Source organism: Drosophila melanogaster, chromosome 2L (assembly GCF_000001215.4).
Source record: "Drosophila melanogaster chromosome 2L".
Lineage (NCBI taxonomy): Eukaryota > Metazoa > Arthropoda > Insecta > Diptera > Drosophilidae > Drosophila > Drosophila melanogaster.
The window spans coordinates 13,558,702-13,576,260 of record NT_033779.5 but is presented as its reverse complement, the minus strand read 5'-3'; the positions used below and the strand labels follow the sequence as shown (position 1 = coordinate 13,576,260).

The following is a 17,559-nucleotide window of genomic DNA, read 5'->3' as shown; positions in this document are numbered from 1 at the left end:
AATATTTAAACAGATGTTTCGCATCATTAACTTGAAACAAAGAAACCAATAAAAGCATTCCAATCATTATTATTATTTAAAATTGTTTTAATTTATTAATTTACCTAGTAATTAAATTTTTATTTCTGTGCTTTGAGAATATTAAATCTTTGATTGCATTCCAAACTTAAAGCAAATACTCTGGGTCACATAGACATATATGACCCGCTCCAAATTTTTGTAACTTAGCCAACCATATATATATAGATAGTTGAACTCACAGTACAACGGACACCAGGCAGAAGTAATAAAAGTGCAAAGCACACAGTTTGAGCTGTGCAAAAATAGAACCAAAACAAAGGGCTAAAGCACTAAAATCAAATAAAAATGCAAGGAAGAAGGGGACATCCTGGACATCGGCATCCTGGAACGGATACCCAAGAATGTGGAATTATCTTTTCAAAGCGGATGGAGAGAGGTCGCAGTAGCACCTCGGAAAAGCAGCAGCTGTGCAAATGGAACAGGGCTGAATATTTTGGATGCACGTAGCAAAACCCATCACGCCAAGATCCCCACACCCAACCGCACCCTACCCGATTCCAACTAACCCCCAAACCAGTTGCCACCGACCCAATCTCTGTGGGGCTGTTGTCAAGCAGCAGCTGCATGGGAATTTGGATTTTGGTTCGCCGTTGCATTAACATGTTGAGCAGGTTGCTATGACCATAACGGAAGTCCACTGCAACCATCCCAGTGCAACCATTTTCCCCGATGCACTGTGCGCCCGAAGTTATCTGGATGAATGCAATAGATAATCTAAAGGAGTTTGCTTCAAAAATGTCATTGTAATATTGGCATTCCAATGAAAATTCTAATATGTTTATTAAACAATATTTCTAATAATTTGCCTGTTTTCTATAGATGTATAGATATAGATATGCAGGACTTACTAGAACTACATATTTGGAGTGTTTTTAAAACTTTAAAGTTTTAAGTTTATATTCAAATGAATCATGAATCAATTAGGTATCAGCATATAATGAGCATAATACCAAAATTCCACTACATAAGCATTTCAATGGAACTGCTTTTGGATTTTTAAATGGGTTTTACTTCAACCAATATGCTGCACACCACAGTAAACAATGCGCCCGTGGGTAATGGGTAATGGGTGGGATGATGGGGTGTTGGGCTGTGGGTGGCAGTTGGTGGCAGGACGGAGGCCTTGGGCCCGATCGCTAATGCACACGCACAATGAACGTGCACAATGCACACTGCAGAATGCAGGATGCAGTTGCAGTTGCACTTGGCGATGCCGTTGTGCTAGTTAATGAAATGCGGCATTCAACGGCCGACAAGACGTCGCCATTTGCTGCGTATGGCCCCCAGCTGCTGGTTGTTTTTTGGGGCGGGGGGCAGCAGGAGGGGCTGGGCAATGCTTGCGGGAGGGGGGGGGAATTTTGGTTATGGTCACGTTTATATACGAAGGCATCCATCCCGCGTATGCCAATCAAAAGCAGGACTGCACCCAGAGGAATGGGTGCCGGTTCCGACAGTTACGAGGGACAACAACGGCGTTAACTAGTGCACACACACAAAACACATAGCGCGTTGTCGGTAAAGTCAGAGTCAGAGTCATAGTCGTCGTCGTGGTGGTGGTCGTCATCATCAAAGGACCTCCCCATGTCCTGCCACCTCATCCGACCAGCGCTTTACCTTTAATTACCGGGTTGATGCAACATTCGGTTTAACGGTCAATGCTGTCCAAGTCACGTAACTTGGGAAATTGGATGTGGGTGCCTTGAAGCAGATATCCTGGCCGCTGGCTAACACAGCGTTTCAATAATGAATAGTTTCACAGCGCAGCAGCACTAATGAATTCTGTGCCACATTTCTCGATACAAATTCCATCGTTATTACTATATGCGCAAACATAATTTGTATGCAACATAAATATTAAAACTTATACGCAATGTGAGCCTTAAAAAAATTGCAAACAACTTTTACCAATAAACTTCAAGCTGAAAAACTTATTATGAAATTCGTGCATGTGGATTTTCTTTTCAAATATATATAATTATAAAATATATGGAACCACTAATACCTTAATAAAGCCAAAATCATTAATAAAAATCAGTGTTTAAAAAAATCAGAACAATTTAATAAAAGAAGAATAATAGGCTGGCTCAGATACGATTTTTCAGACCATAAATTAACGCAACTTTCACTTTTTCATATAAAATGTTAACTTTTTCTATTGTTTGCACTGGCCTTTGTGTTCCAATCTTTTTGTTTTTGTGGCACGTTTAACAAAAAATAATTATAATAATTGCATTTTGCCAGCACATGACGGCAAAATTACCCCTGCCACCGGCTGCCAAGAGTCGAGTCGTGCGATGCCAAGTGTTGCACAAAAAAAAAAAAAACACTAAAATGAAAACACAGACACACATGGCATGTATATATGTAGATAAAGGAAACCCAGAGATGCGTATTTTGGATACGAAATCTATGGTAGTCATACGTGGCGTCGGGAAAATGTATGGTTGGCTAAGGAATGGAAATGAGTTACGCTTAGCGCACACGTTAAGTTATGAAAATTATAAACAAATTAGCCACGCGGTCTGGATTATGATTATGCGGTGTGGCATTGTTGGCCCTGCATAAATTAGTGCCATCAAGTGCGCCAAGTTCGCAACACTTCAAAGTTACGAGAGTCAGCACCCCACTCAGCCAACTAACTATACGTAACTATGTACATACATACATATCTACACACCTCCCACACTAATTCACACCAACAAGCCGCAGCATCCAACCTAATTTGTAATCTGTGCCAAATCTGCTTGTAATATGTTTAAAATAATTGGAGCGATGGGCATTAACGGTGGCAGCAAAGCGTTATAATAGGGCTTATTAGGGTTACTCCCGACAATGGGCGCTAGGGGGTGTGGCAGCTGCCAAAAAGGGAGTGGCTAAATCCACCATGGCAGCAGATTAGCATAACAAAAGTAAATGACGACTGCTAAATGTGTCAATTTTGCGACACGACATCGCTGCAAAGGAATCTCGAAAATGGAATTGGGGACAAAAATAAAGAAAAGTGACGGGATATAAAATTTAAAGGAAGATACAGTGTTTAAAGGGATATTTTCACTAGATTTTTGGTTAAGAAATGTTGTATCTTATATGTTAAACTTTTGCATATTTTTAATAAATTTGATAGAAAGCAATTACCCATTTACCCCATCCGCATTTGAACTAATAGAAGACATTTTCCATTAATACGTCTTAAAACAATTTAGAAATAGAGTATTTTCTTATCATAGTTTGTTCAATGCCATTTAAATTCTAGACATATTTCTTCACATCCCTGCCACAAAACTAGCGATTCATTAGACATTCAACAAATGTGTGCTGCTACTTGCAAAACATTGCGATATATTTTAACAGCTTAAAATGTCGTGCTAGCTAAATCCGCAGCTCGAATTTATGAATTTTATGCGTGTTTATCAGCATAACATGCCGCTGGGCTCGGCTCAGAGTTTCCCAGTGCTCCCCAATGGGGAGGGGGTGGGGGTAAGGCAGAACCCTAGCAATTCCCCAGAGCGAATTCAAAACACAAAAGCTCAATGGACATGTAGCCCTGTCGAGATAACATACACAACCCAGCCAGTCAGCCATTCAGCCATTCAGCCATTCAGGCAGTAGTCATCCAGTCAGCCAGTCGCATAGATACAACAGAAATTGCGACATGTATGCATGGGAAACAAATGAAATTCTCGAAACAGTAGCTGAAGCTCAAAAGCGAAACGCAACGAAACTTAACCAAACGAGGCGTGAAAATCGCCAACAAATCATACAAAAAAAAAAACCAAGAAAGAAATGACAACTCGACACGTGAGATACCGTGTAATCAGGATTTTAAAACTATTTAAGATTTGCTACATATTTAATAAAAAAAGAAAGTTATAATGAAATAGTTCTTAGAATATTGAATTGTTAATTCAATTTTTATTTTATATTTAAAATATAAAATATTTATTTATTGTTTATACTATTAAACTCTTTTAAAAGTAAATATCTAATTGGGTTGCATAAATTGCACATAATTTAATATACCCGCTTAGCGCAAGGGTAATGGGTATAAAAAGCGCAACAAGAAAATTCTGTGTGCAGAATACACACGCTCACATATGCAAATCAAGCAAAACGTAAGAGGGTAGGTGGGTGGAAGGGGAGCTGGTCAGAGGGGGAGGGGGGGTGCTATGTTGGGGATGGGGAACGGTGACGAGAAATGATTCATGGCTGTGTTTATCAACAAACACGTTTCACGAGGCTCTCTCAGCTGCTAAGGAAGCCAAATGGGCACATGACAATAAATAAGCCAAAGTCAAGTCTGCTCTCCGTTTTAGTTGTAGTTGTGTTGGCAGAAAAACTTGATGAGTGGGGGGAGGGGGAGGGGGTAGAAGGACTTTGGGGCGGGGCCTTGGGCCGGGAAATTTGGCCGACAAACATAAACAAGTGCATGGAACTTGACACATGTTTCAAATGCCATTTTGTTGTGCCTTGCATGCAAGACCCCTGCTGAAACACAACAGAGGTTCACTCGATGAGTTAAAGAACTGTTCTCAAAAATGATTTTTAATATACATAATATTTATTTTTTTAACAATAACAATACAATGTTGCTGATATGGTTCTTAAATAATACTTCACCCTTCATAATATTTGCATTATTTATGAATCAAAATATATATTGCTGACTAAGCGGAGTTGCAAAAACCAAACGCCCCAATACTTTATCTTCCATCCTCGTATGCAGATATGTGTGTATGTACATAAATGAATTGCATAAGTGTATGTATCGAGATGCATATGTAGGGAGGCGCTAATCAAAAGCAGCTGGCGATGACGATATATAACAAACATGGAGGAAAACTGAAGCCTTCTCCTGCTGCGCTCGGGTGTGTTTAGGGTGGACCAAGTGAAGCTTAAAAAAAATTCATTGGAATATCCACAAAAAATGTAGGTTTAGAAAACTTAAAAGTATTATCGCACAAAACAGTTTATTCATATATGTATAATTAAAAACTAAGTCATTACAAAAAAAAAAAACACTTTTTTCAAGGTTAATAGCATTAACCCAAACTACACCACCCCACTGGATAATAATGCAACACACATCCACTACTTCAATATGCAAATAAGTTACCTGCTAGCAACTTTCCGCTCGCTTGCAGACGAAAAACGAATTTCGGCGAAAACTTTTTCAAGTTCAAATGTAGTTTGGTTCATCCCAATCGTGATGATGGTGCACATGTGTGCATTTGACACTCGTTTTTGGCCTCCTCAGTGTTTATGACTCATTTGGGCAAACGAGTTCTCCTACGCCCCACCCCGCTGCACAAAACTCCTCGCCCTTTTGGCCAACATAATGCTGTCGCAGTTGGGAGCCCGTTGGAGTCGGAGGAGTCGTCTTTGTGTTAGTTTCAAGTAATTTATATGAATTTTATATGCAATTGCATCAATCTCAATTATATTGTGCCCCCGAGTCCTGCCTTTTACCCATGCTGCTGCAGCAAAAGTATGTGTGTGTGACATGCAATATTAATTAAGGTTTTTATTTTGGTAAATGCTCTGAACCAGGGCAAACTTCAGGAAGTTCAACGCAACTCATTTGGGCTTGTTCTTGACGTCAATAACGAAAGATGTCGGTTCATAAATCTGTTTCTTTGTGCTGCACTGCATGGGTTCAATGTCCGAGGCAAATGATAAAATCAATTTAAAAGGACAATTTCGAGGCAGGAAAAGTAGTGGCAGTAGGTATGTAGGTTTCCTCTTGTATAAGGTCTGCATCTCAGGCTCATAAAAAGGTTAAGATGCTTATCCCTATCAATGTATAGAATGGCAGTCCGTAAATTCATCAATTAAAACGAGCCATGAGTGTACGAGGCATTCAAGTTGAACGCAATGGCGGGCAGATTGAACGACGTCGTCAGAAAGAAACGACAAGAAAAATCAATTTAAATGATTACAAATTGAAGGAGACAAATAGTCGGAGCGACGTCGGGCGAAGACAACGATTTTAAGCTACAAGACATGCCAGATGTTTACCCCGAATGTACTGAGAACAATTGATATGAAGCATATGTGGAAAATATGTGCTAATGACAAATATATAAGAGATAAAGATTTCGTTCCTTTCTCGTTTCGTTTGGTTAACTTAAATTCATTCAATTAAGCTGCTAAATAATCGTAAGTGTAATTGCTTTTGGAATATGGTGAAAATATGGTGTTATCAAACAAAAGTAAAGAAGTTCTTACGTTCTCGTCAGCCATTATCACCAGGAGCAGAAATGACAAAACAAGACCCACTTTCAATCGCAATCCCAGTTGGAAATCCGACAACTACTCCTTCTCCCCCCAAACCCAAAGTGCACTAACTGACTGACTGAGTCAGATTCTTCGACAGGCACTTCATCTTTATTTCATGTTTCAGACTTAATTTCTTTTCTTCCGTTTTTTGTATTTTTGTTTTTTGTTTTTTTGGGGGGATTCAACAATTTCAGTTCTGTGTCGCCTGCCTGCTCGTTTGCGCCAAGAGAATTGTGGAATTGGAAATCCTCAGCTCCTCTCCACATCTGACACTTTGGATATATCCTGAAGCTAAAGCTGAAGCTGTAGCTGGAGCTGAAGGTTGAGCCGGTTTTCCACTGCCATTCCATTCTATTCTGGTCTGTTCTGTTCTGTTATGGACGACAACAGAAAATTTCACTGAGATGCGCTTCAATACTTTTTTCGCTTTTCCCCTAGCTTCTTTCTTTGCACAGCAATATTGCCTTTTTTCAGTTTCAAGTTTCCACACTTTGCTTTTTTTTATTTCAGTTTTTTGTTTGTTTCGTTCAGCTTTGACTGAATAAACAATGGGGAACGGCGGTCCTGAATAATAGATTTTTAGCTTTTGATTGTATTTGGTGGCCATATACATATATATGTACATATGTATGTATATATATATATATTTCGCAACCCTATAAACGAAAAAATCATCAACTGCATCCGTCGACGGCTTAAAAATTAAATTGTTCAAAACACAAATTGAAATTGCCAAGGCGGCATTAACGTGACTTTTGTGGGTGTTTTATTTCCCTTTTTATTTGTTTTTCCCTGCGCGTTTTATTGGCTTTTCACAGGCAATCCTCAAAAATTGGCTGATTGCAAAAAATTGTGGGGTTGAAAGGAAAATCAACGAAAACAAAGTTAAAATTAGAGCTCTGTGAATGTTTGATAGGGAAAAATTGGAAAAAAGTTGAACGCAAATTCAAGATGCTAAGCCAGTCAATTTTTAGATATCTTTAAATTATTGATTATCGAGAGTTAAATAAAAAGTACATCAAAAACTGGATAAATGGCATGCATATCAATCAGTCTCTAATCCGCTGTTTTCAACTAATTGGGTTTATCTCCATTGCTTTCAATTTAGTAGCCCACAGCCCTCGATTGTAATTTATCGATCTTTTGAATCCAAACTTTCTGTCCGGGGTTAATAACATGCAGCATAGCACAATGAACACGGCAAATGCTCCAACGAACCGAAAACAGAAAGAAAAAAATCAAGGGGGAGCTACAGATTGCAAAATGGACAGCGATGAACGCAAAAACAAGTGGACGATGAAATTGTGAAAATAAAACTGAACTGAACACAACGAAAAAAAAACAAAAAGAAACACTGTTCCACTTGCAGACGAAAGGCTGGCGCTGTTGAAAAACATATAAACTGAAAATATCGTGTATTCATAATATTACGAAATCCTTTTACAAATATTTCTCCTTTTTCGTCTCGAAAATTGTAAACAAAGACTGCAGTCTTTTCAATGTTGATCAATTATGAATACAGTCAATTTGGTACATAAAACATGATTACCTTCAACCAACAACTTTTGAAGCTTAACTTTATAAAACTTTAGATACTTTATATAAGAATAAAGATAGGGTAGGAAATAATTGTAAGTAAAATCCATATTTAAACTTATTTCAACTTATTTTCTTGATTTAATGGCATCTATAGTATCTTTAGTATCTATGGCATCTATATTAGATACACCTTTGCCCATTAAAGTAGCGTTAGCTTCTGCCCCCCTTCCAGGCGAGACGCCATTATTTATATCGAGCATCCCATACATAAGTCTGCGATTTTCCTTTGATAATTAAGTTGTGTACATTAGTTGGCTTGCGTGTTTGCGACCCACTGCGTGAGCCATACATAAATACATATACATTCTTGTTCCGTCCTTCCTCTCTTTTCTTTTTACTCATTTGCGGAGGCGAAGTCCTGCCGTCTAATGCTTCTATTAGCCAGCTCGTGTCTGATAACTGAGTTATTCGTGGGTGGGTCATGTGGACCACCCCCTCCTCCCCTCTTGGCACAGCAAACATCCTAATTACCAAGCATAAAAACGTTTGCTGGCCCACTGCGTGTGCCTTTGATTAGCGTTGGGTAATGAGTTTTTTCAGATTGTCCCAGAGAAAATGGCTGCTTTCTTGCTGAATTGGGTGTGTATTTGTGGAGAAAGTGCGTAGGCTTATCATGAATATCTATTATATTTCCCATATCATGATTTTGTAGGTTAATTTTGTAACTCGTTAAAAGGGAACTGTTGCTATTTATATGAAGGTACTTAACTATAGATACCATTATATTATACTTTGACTTTGTGGTAGAAAGCAAAGAGTTTGCCATGAACATAAAAATACCGCAGTAGCATTGAAAAGCTCACAAAGCGCCTCATAAAGAGAACAATCAAAATGAATACGTGGCATGCAATAAAACGCAATTTTAACAAGCCGATAAATGGCAAAAGGTAGAACAAACGAATTGAGAGTTGCAGCCGAATCAGACATTTAAGCCTCACATTTGGTAATCAATGCTTTCAATACCCAACAAGGCCATTCAATGGGTGCAGGCAGCTCAGAGAGCTCAAAATGGAATGGAAATCCTGTTGGCCAACACAAAAAGGATGCCGTGGCTTAGAAAGGAGTAAGCTGCTCGTAAAAAAGGATGGGCCAGACTTGGCTGCAAGGATGAGCAATAAAATAAAGTTGATTAAATCTCCGGCGACAAAGTTTATTAGCGAAAATGCTGGCTGGCAGCGTATTTCGGTGAGCCGATTTAAAATATGTACAGCTTTATACACTTAATGTACTTTTTTCGAGTAAATATGTATTGCCAAAAAGACAGTGGATTATCCGCTGTTTTTTTGCCAGACATTTGACAGACAATGGCAGCAAAAAAAACAGTCAGCACGCTTTTCAGGAATATTAAAAAGCTACCTACACTATTCACGTTTTATGTTACGTACAAATCTTTTAATAAATTATATTCTATATTAGATTGATAATTACATCACTTGTAATTTAAATTTTAAGTTATATTCAATTTTATTATATAAAAAATTCATATTTTTATTCGCTTCATATTTTGTTGGTTCACCAGTGTAATCGAAATGCACCCACATAGCTTAGCTACTCAGCTCGCAGTTCGCGAATTCCTGTCTGAAAACACAACGGATATGAATATACCCTAAAGCCATCAGACGGCGTAAATGAGCGTGTATTGAAGATAAAAATGGCTGCAAAGCGAGTAAGAACACTGGTGGAGGAAAATCCTAAGAGTGGGGAGGGATATATAGAGAATGGCAGTGCTCAAACTGCAGCCAAAGCACAAAAACAAACAAAACATGGCTAAATAGCAGGATGGCCATGGGAACTGGGGAGCTATCCCCGCATTCTCGTCAGGATCTGCCATCCTGCCACCACTTCGCATTTAGCTCAAACTCCAGAAATGTCTGCTCTGTCTCTGATACGGGCAAATCTGTTTGGCAAAAAAAAGGAATAGGGGGAAAATTAAAAAAAAAAATATGGCAAGTGCACAATACCCGGCAACAGAAAGTTTTCAAGCACAATGTTTGCAGCTCTTTAGTTCGTTGAGGATTGCAATCCGCTTCTTTTTTTTTTGTTTATCAACCAAGGAAAGCAGATGAAAATGCGTTGAACGACGGAAATTAAAGCGCTCCAGCGATTATTGTTATGCTGCACAGGATAAAGAAATTATCAAAAATCGAGGGAATTTACAAGCTTGTTAACAAATCCGCTTACTAACTGCTTTCGATATGGCATACTGTACTTTGAATAGTTATAACAACCCTCCTAAGATCACTAGTGATAAAAGTACATACATATGTACAGTATATAAGGTTTATATTGTTAAACAAACTTTCCACATCTACTGACACCTTATTTATTTCACTTTCCGTGAGAGCAGCGGAGCGCAAACTAATCAGTCGGTCAACCTATTCGTTTGCATATTTCTCTTGCATGTAACCCTATCCTCTGCATGGACTTTTTCCAACTATCTTGTCCCTTTATGGCTCCAAATTTTTCCCCTTTTTTATATGCCCATCCGGTGGTGCAATCAACTCTTCATACTTCCCTCATTTTCCTTCCCGCTAAAAAAAAACTGCATAGCTTCAGATTCAGCCGCGAACGGGAAAAGATACTTGGTACACAGGGTTATGGTATGGAGAAAAACTAAAATAAAAAAAAAATAATAAAAAAAAACGGAGAGCAAAAGCTGTTGCACATACTCGCTTGAATATTGTGTCGATTGCGTGGGCGTAACCGGGGGGGAAATGCTATTAACTGGTCATACCCCACGGAATAGCAATGTTTTTTTTCCGCTTTTTTTTATGACCCCTCGCTTCAAGGCACATGGATATACGAGCATAGACGCCAGCAATTCCCATTCCCAATCCCAATTCGATTTCTTTACTTTTTTTTTGCGATGTCTAGAAGCCGCCACATAATCGTATCAGCGGAAGATTTGTAATATGAAGCGGAAGGAATGGACTATAGTTTGTTGGCCGCAGACGGTTTTTTAATGCCGTGTATATTTTATTTAGTTGACTGACTTGTAATACCAGGTGTTAGGAGATCAATGATTTAGCCTGATCAAAAGTATTGGTCATTAAATAGGCAGAACCAAATCAAAGAATATAAAGAGAAATTTTTTTTTTTTTTTTTTTTTTTTATTTTACTTTGCTTTTATTTATTGAATCTTCTTGTATAAGAACTAACAATAAGTTTAAAAATCTTAACTATAACAAGTATTTTTTGAACAGTTGTATTATTTTTCCAACTGTTCTATGTTTAAACGGCCCTAATAATTTATTCGCTGGGTTGGTAGGTCCTTTCGCCGGAGACGGGAACGGCTGCTGAGCTGGATTAGACCTCGCGCTAGGTGGTTGGGGTGCGTGTGAAGCTTGCTATGGTATTTTTCCTTAAGTTCCGTGATTGCGTTGGTAACTGATGGGATATTTAAGTCTCTTTGGATGTTTTCACTCCGAACGTACCACGGTGCCCCAGTGATGGTTCTCAGAATCTTTGATTGTGCTCGCTGAATGATGTCAATATTGCTGTTGCTGGCATTGCCCCATAACTGTGAGCCATAGGTCCAGATTGGTTTCAATATAGAATTGTAGAGCAAGACCTTGTGATCTAGGCTGAGCGGAGAACCAGAGTTGATGAGCCAGTGTAAGTTGTTGGCTTTGAGTTTAAGTTGGGTTTTTTTGGCTTCAATGTGCCTGCGCCATGTGAGTCTTCTGTCTAGGTGTACTCCTAGGTACGTTACCTCGTCTGCTTTCGGGAGTGGTATGCTGTTCAACAAGAGCGGAGGACAGTCTTGTCTGTTTAGCGTAAACGTCACGTGCTTGCATTTTTGCTCGTTTACTTTTATTCGCCAGTCAGAGAGCCACTTCTCAATGTCGATGAGGTACAGTGCCAACTGTGCTGTAGCTTGGATAGGGGACCTTGAACGGCTAAGGATAGCTGTATCGTCGGCAAATGTGGATACCGTTAAGCGACTATTTGTAGGGATGTCGGCTGTATAGATGAGGTATAAGGTTGGCCCAAGAACGCTGCCTTGGGGGACTCCAGCCTCAATTGTATGAACAGTGGAAGTGGCAGTGTTGCACCGCACTGCAAACTTTCTGTCATAGAGGTAAGACTTTAGAAGTTTGTGTGTGCTTTCGGGTAGGGATGTTTTAATTTTAAACATTAGGCCGTCGAGCCAGACTTTGTCGAATGCTTGGGATACGTCTAAAAATACTGCTGTACAGTATTCGCGATATTCAAATGCAGTTCTTATTTCCGTTGTAATACGATTCACCTGTTCAATGGTTCCGTGGCTTTCGCGAAATCCAAATTGGTGGGCTGGGATTATATTGTGGTATATCAGATGTTGATTAAGTCGGATCAGCAGGCATTTTTCGAATAGTTTCGAAATGCATGAGAGTAGACTTATTGGTCTGTAAGATGAAGCGACTGTGTGGTTCTTACCAGGCTTTGGAATCATTATGATCTTCATCATCTTCCATCGTTGTGGAAAGTAACCAAGTTTGGTGATGGCATTAAAGAGCTTGGTTATGTAGCGAACTGCAGAATGTGGCAGCTGGATGATCATTTCCGGTGTTATAAGGTCGTAGCCGGGGGATTTTTTCGGGCTGAGATTGTCTTTGATTATTTTAGTTATTTCTTTAGGACGAAACACAATTGGGGTGTGTTGCTGATGGCGGTTTACGGGATAGGACGGTAGCGCGAATGTGCTAGTAGCCTGGTTTGGCGTGAACACATTTTGTAGGTGAGCGGCAAATGTGTTGGCTCTGTCTTCATCACTACGGGCCCAGCCACCTGATGAATTCCTTATCGGCAAAACGGTTTCAGTCGGTGGGCGAAGAGTTGAGTGGGCTCGCCACAGTGACTTTTGTTTTGTGCCTGTTGGTGTGAGTTGCTCTATGTATCGGCGCTGATCGTCGTCCTCTTCTTGTTTCAGAGCGTTGGCCAGTTTCCGTGTGGCTACTTTTAGCTTTTGTTTTGCAGTTGGGGATCTGGAAGATTGCCATTCTCTGCGTAAGCGACGTTTTAGGTGGACGAGTTGCTCGATTTGTACGTTGGTCTTTTTTGAATTAATTGTATTATTTGTTATTTTGGGTGTTGCAGTAAGAGCTGCTGCAGTAAGGATGGATTGCAATGCACACGTGCAGCTCTCTATATCAGATTCAGTATTGAGTTTTGGGCTTAGCTCAATATGTGAACTTATATATTTTTTATACCTGAGCCAGTTTGTTTTGCTAGAGGTCAATCTGGTTGGTGGTTTCACGTTTTCTGCGTATCGGCGGAGGTGAATTAGTACAGGCGAGTGATCAGATGAGAGATCCGGCAGACATTCAGCTTTAACCAAACTGCGGGAAATATTTTTCGTAACTGCGAAGTCGATCAGGTCTGGCAGCTTATTGAGGTCTGATGGCCAGTATGTAGGACTCCCGGGGGAAACATGGTCAAGTTTATTAGTGGCTTTTATTATCGTCTTATAAAGCTGTTTTCCTTTTGGGTTCACAAGTCGCGATCCCCAGTGAGTATGTTTAGCGTTGTAGTCGCCTGCTGCAATGAAGTGTGGCCCTAGTGCTTGGAAGAAATCCAGGAATTGAGCTTCTAATACTGTGAAACGGGGGGGGCAGTATACGGCCGCTAGTGTAAGGAGAGTGTTGTCATCCAGCTGAATGTTGATAGATGTGGCCTGAAGATGATTTTCCGCAAATTCTTTGTAAAAGTGGTGCTTCATACGGTTCCTTATGAGTATGGCGGTGCCACCGTGTGCTTTTCCGTCGGGATGATTTGTACCGTAGAAATGGTAGTCTCTTATTTGAAAATTGTATTTGCTTGTGAGATGAGTTTCCGAAAGAAGCATTACGTCGATATGCTTCTCATGTAGGAATTGAGCTAGCTCAAGTTTGCGCTGTGAGACGCCATTGGCGTTCCACGTAGCTATGCGTAAGGTAGCCATTATTTATTTGATTGTTGGGCTACAAGCATTTGTATCAAAAGGTTTTGATTACGCATCATGTCTTGAATGGTGGTCTTCATAAATGTCATAAATTCCATCATGCTCTGTTGTAAGGCTTGCATCATAGCTTCAGTTTTTGTTTCCTGCTGCGCAGCTGGGTGATAGTTTTGTTGTGTGTCTAATTTTGTGTGCACTTCATGTGGAGTTCGGGAGTTTTGGGTTGGAGGCGTCATACCTGATTTTAAAACGTTAGCAAATGTTGTCTTGTTAGTGTTGAATGTAGGCCAGGGAGCGAAACTAGCTGCTTTCGAGAAAATTACTTCAGGATTTGTCTCTGATGGTATCAGGGTAGCTGATCCTTGGTGTGCCCGCGCCGTGTTCATTCTTTTGTGAAGACGGATTTTCAGCTCTTTGTAGATTGGACAGCCTCTGTAGTTTGCTGTGTGATTGCCCCCGCAGTTATTACATTTTTTCTCGCATGCATTTTCTTTGTTAATTTGACACTGTTTGGAGTCGTGGAGATCTCCACAGACTACGCACACCGGGCGAAGTGTACAATATGACCTCGTGTGGCCATACTCTTGGCAGTTTGTACATTGTACAGGAGCGTTGCGTTTGTGCGGCTCTTCTACCGTGATCCTACGGTGCAAAAGGAGCTGGAGTTTGTAAATTGGGTGAACCTCGTTTTTTCTAGGAGGCTTGTTTTCTGGTTCAAGCTCAATCTTGAAGAGTGGTTGGGGCTGCCTGTTTCTGTTTTTGATATTGAACACGTTTTTGGCGTAAAATCCCTTTTCCTTTAGCGCCTCAGTTATCTCTTCGGGCGTAACATCAGACTCAATGCCCTTCAGGACTACTTGCAGGCCCTTGCTGCTTTTAAGCTGGTAGGTGTAGAAGCCTATTTTTTGTGCGGTAAAATAGTTTGTGACTTTTCTGTAGTCGTCCTCCGTTTTCGTCTGAAGTTTGATTTCGTTGATAGTACCTCTTACGAGGGGAGTTATATGAAAGCTATCTTTCCCAATAAGGCCAATCAAAGTATTTACAAGACGGCTTGTGCTCTTCTCGCGGATGTATATTGGCGGAGGCTTTGTTTTCTTCGGTTCGATATCAACGGATCCCAGCGGCACGTCCTCAGCGGTATCTACCAGCAAGGCAAATCTGTTGGTATTTGCAGGGGCTACATTTTTGATCAAGGTAGAGTTATCGCGTGTATTTTTCGGCTTGTTTCCCAAATCTGAATTTTCCGGGCTGAGCTTTCGCTTTATTGTAATGTAGCGGTCCATTCCAGTCTGCCAGGTCGACCCAGCTTTTTTGTTTACGTTTTCGTTTTGTTTTGCTGGCAGTGCAGCAGTACCGTTTATTGCTAGCGGTTTTGCTTTCGCTGACTTAGTCAGACCGTGAGCGGGTGCAGCCGATGACGAGGCAGAGCGGGCTGCCGGTCCCTCTCCAGCTGTTGTTGTTGGAGGTAGCGGGGCTTCTGTTGGAGCCAATAGAGCGGGAGAGCAGGAGCGCGCTCTTTCTTGATTTGTTGGTAGAAGAAGGTTTCCTGGGCTATGGGTTATTGACCGCTCGATGTCTGCGTTTGGGATTGTCGGTGAGACGTAGGAGAAGTACGCGTTGTTGCGCTGAATTGAGAGTCGGCGTTCGTCATGCTCGCGCTGACGCTGGGCGCGAGTGTCATTCTGACTCATAGTTTTATTATTTAAGATAACAATTCACTATGTATTTAAGCGATCTTGCATCGCATAGAGCGTCTCTTTCGCTTTCAGATTTTTTATTTAGTTTATTTTATTTGGCGTTCACTTCACTCAAAACAACCGATTTTGTGCGGAGCACGATAAAAACGTCTTCACACGTCGGCGATCGAATTATTTTTTTTTTTTTTTTTTTTTGAGAAGAGAGAAAATTGCAATTGCAAATTGCAATTGAAGAGAAATTGCAACGAAACATTTATGATAATATTACTGATCGTTATTTTGTATCACTCCATTGGATATTAAATTCAAATGAATATAATGATTCTGATACAATGTGAATTGTTATTTATCCTATAGATAGTAATTTAAATATTCCCACAATTTTTTGCTAAAAATATTTGCCAGATAAAATTTAATTATAATAAATTAGAATTTCATCAGACAAAAATATGCACATCTAACCGCCAATTTATGAATTCGTCAACCGCCAACATAAAAAAAAAACCCTAACAAAAAAGTTAAAGTTCCACGGAGCATATAAAATAAAATAAAAAGAGGAGTAGGGTGAAAGTTTGCTGATTTAACCAATTTTAAAAAACACACAACCTCGACAGGCAAACAGACAGAAGGCAGACACAAAAAGCCATTCCATTGACCGCAGCAGAAAAAACAACACTGCCGGAAAAAAGAAGGAGTTTTCCGGGGCTCGGAAAAAGGTGTGTGGGCGCGCGGCAGCATCTGCAGCTTTTGCCAACTGGCGCGACCGCACTGCTCCCTCGGGATCGGGCCAAGTAAAAACTCATCAAACTATATTTTCAATAAATAATGACAATCAGCTGGGCGGGGGCGCTCAAAATGGCCACCATTTCCAAGCCAAATGCGCCGCAGCTTCATTGATTTTATGCCATTTGGCCAGGAACCACAACCGCTACAAGCATAAAATTGAATCATAAAAAATCGAACAATTTTATATACATACATACATATATTTAATACATGTGTGCCACGCCTTGTCGAGTGACCCAATCATTTGCATGAGCGGGGGAAAAAAAAACAAAACAGAATAAAAGGCACTACTTTTGCAGTTCTTTGCGATTTTTCCTTTTTGCCCGTCAGTCAACTGACAAGTCAACAGCGATGCAACCTGCAAAAGGCAAGGGCTGAGGAGGAGAAAAAAAAAAGATGGTGACAAAGGTGGAAAAATGGTTGGAAAAACGTGGACGAGTTGAGGAAAAGCCCGGTGTTTCGAGTGGGCTGGCTAGCAAGAGTGGGGACAGCCTAAACGAATTCTAGAGCTACTCGACGTCGGGCATTTTTCCAACTACTCTTTTTTCGACTTCCTTTGCCGCCACATATTATAAATTGCACCACGGGGAGCCGTGCCGAAGTGCCGGCGTGTGAATGGTCCAAATGTGTGGAGCTCTAGGAAAAAAAATAGGTGCATATATGTGGAAGAGATTGAGTTGAAACTAAGGGAGTTGCAAACACTTTCAGCTTTTCCGATTCAGCATTTAGCAGTCTCCGATCGCCAAGAATTAATTAATAACGTAACCGCAACAGTTTAACTATATAAAAGCAATACACAAGCAATCAAAAAAGCAATCAGTGTTTTATAATCAAATACTATTACATTTCAAACCACAAATGCATGAATAAATGTCTGAAAAAATATTCAACTTCCTAATACGAATTCCAATAAATTCATAGTCAGATAATTGACTTACTACGAACACCTAGTTGAAATCCAATTTTAAATTTCCTATTCAAACTAAAGTTTACCCAAGAACCCAAGATTATAATCTACAGTTTGTTTCGCAATCCATTAGCCAACAATTTAACTTATACGTACGCTTACCTCTTTTAACTCCAGAAATATCTTTTGCGTAACCTGAAAGTATAAAGCAAACATTTTCAATTTTAGATAAATTCATAAGTTTACTAATTGGATTTCTCTGGAATGTATACCCATTACTCTTAGAATATAAA

The 17,559-nt window shown here is 40.0% G+C and overlaps 1 protein-coding gene across 5 annotated transcripts in view, besides 1 other annotated feature; it reads right to left on the bottom strand.

The window, feature by feature from the left end:
• The window catches only part of kuz (kuzbanian), an 89,273-nt gene that overhangs the window by 63,151 nt on the left and 8,563 nt on the right, over nt 1-17,559 (bottom strand). For all 5 annotated transcript variants that reach the window (NM_165047.3, NM_001014481.3, NM_057839.5 and 2 more), the window contains exon 3: nt 17,429-17,461. In NM_165047.3, the coding sequence (NP_723825.1) occupies nt 17,429-17,461 (33 nt within the window). The remainder of the gene's footprint in view (nt 1-17,428; nt 17,462-17,559) is intronic.
• Nucleotides 11,051-15,746: a mobile genetic element.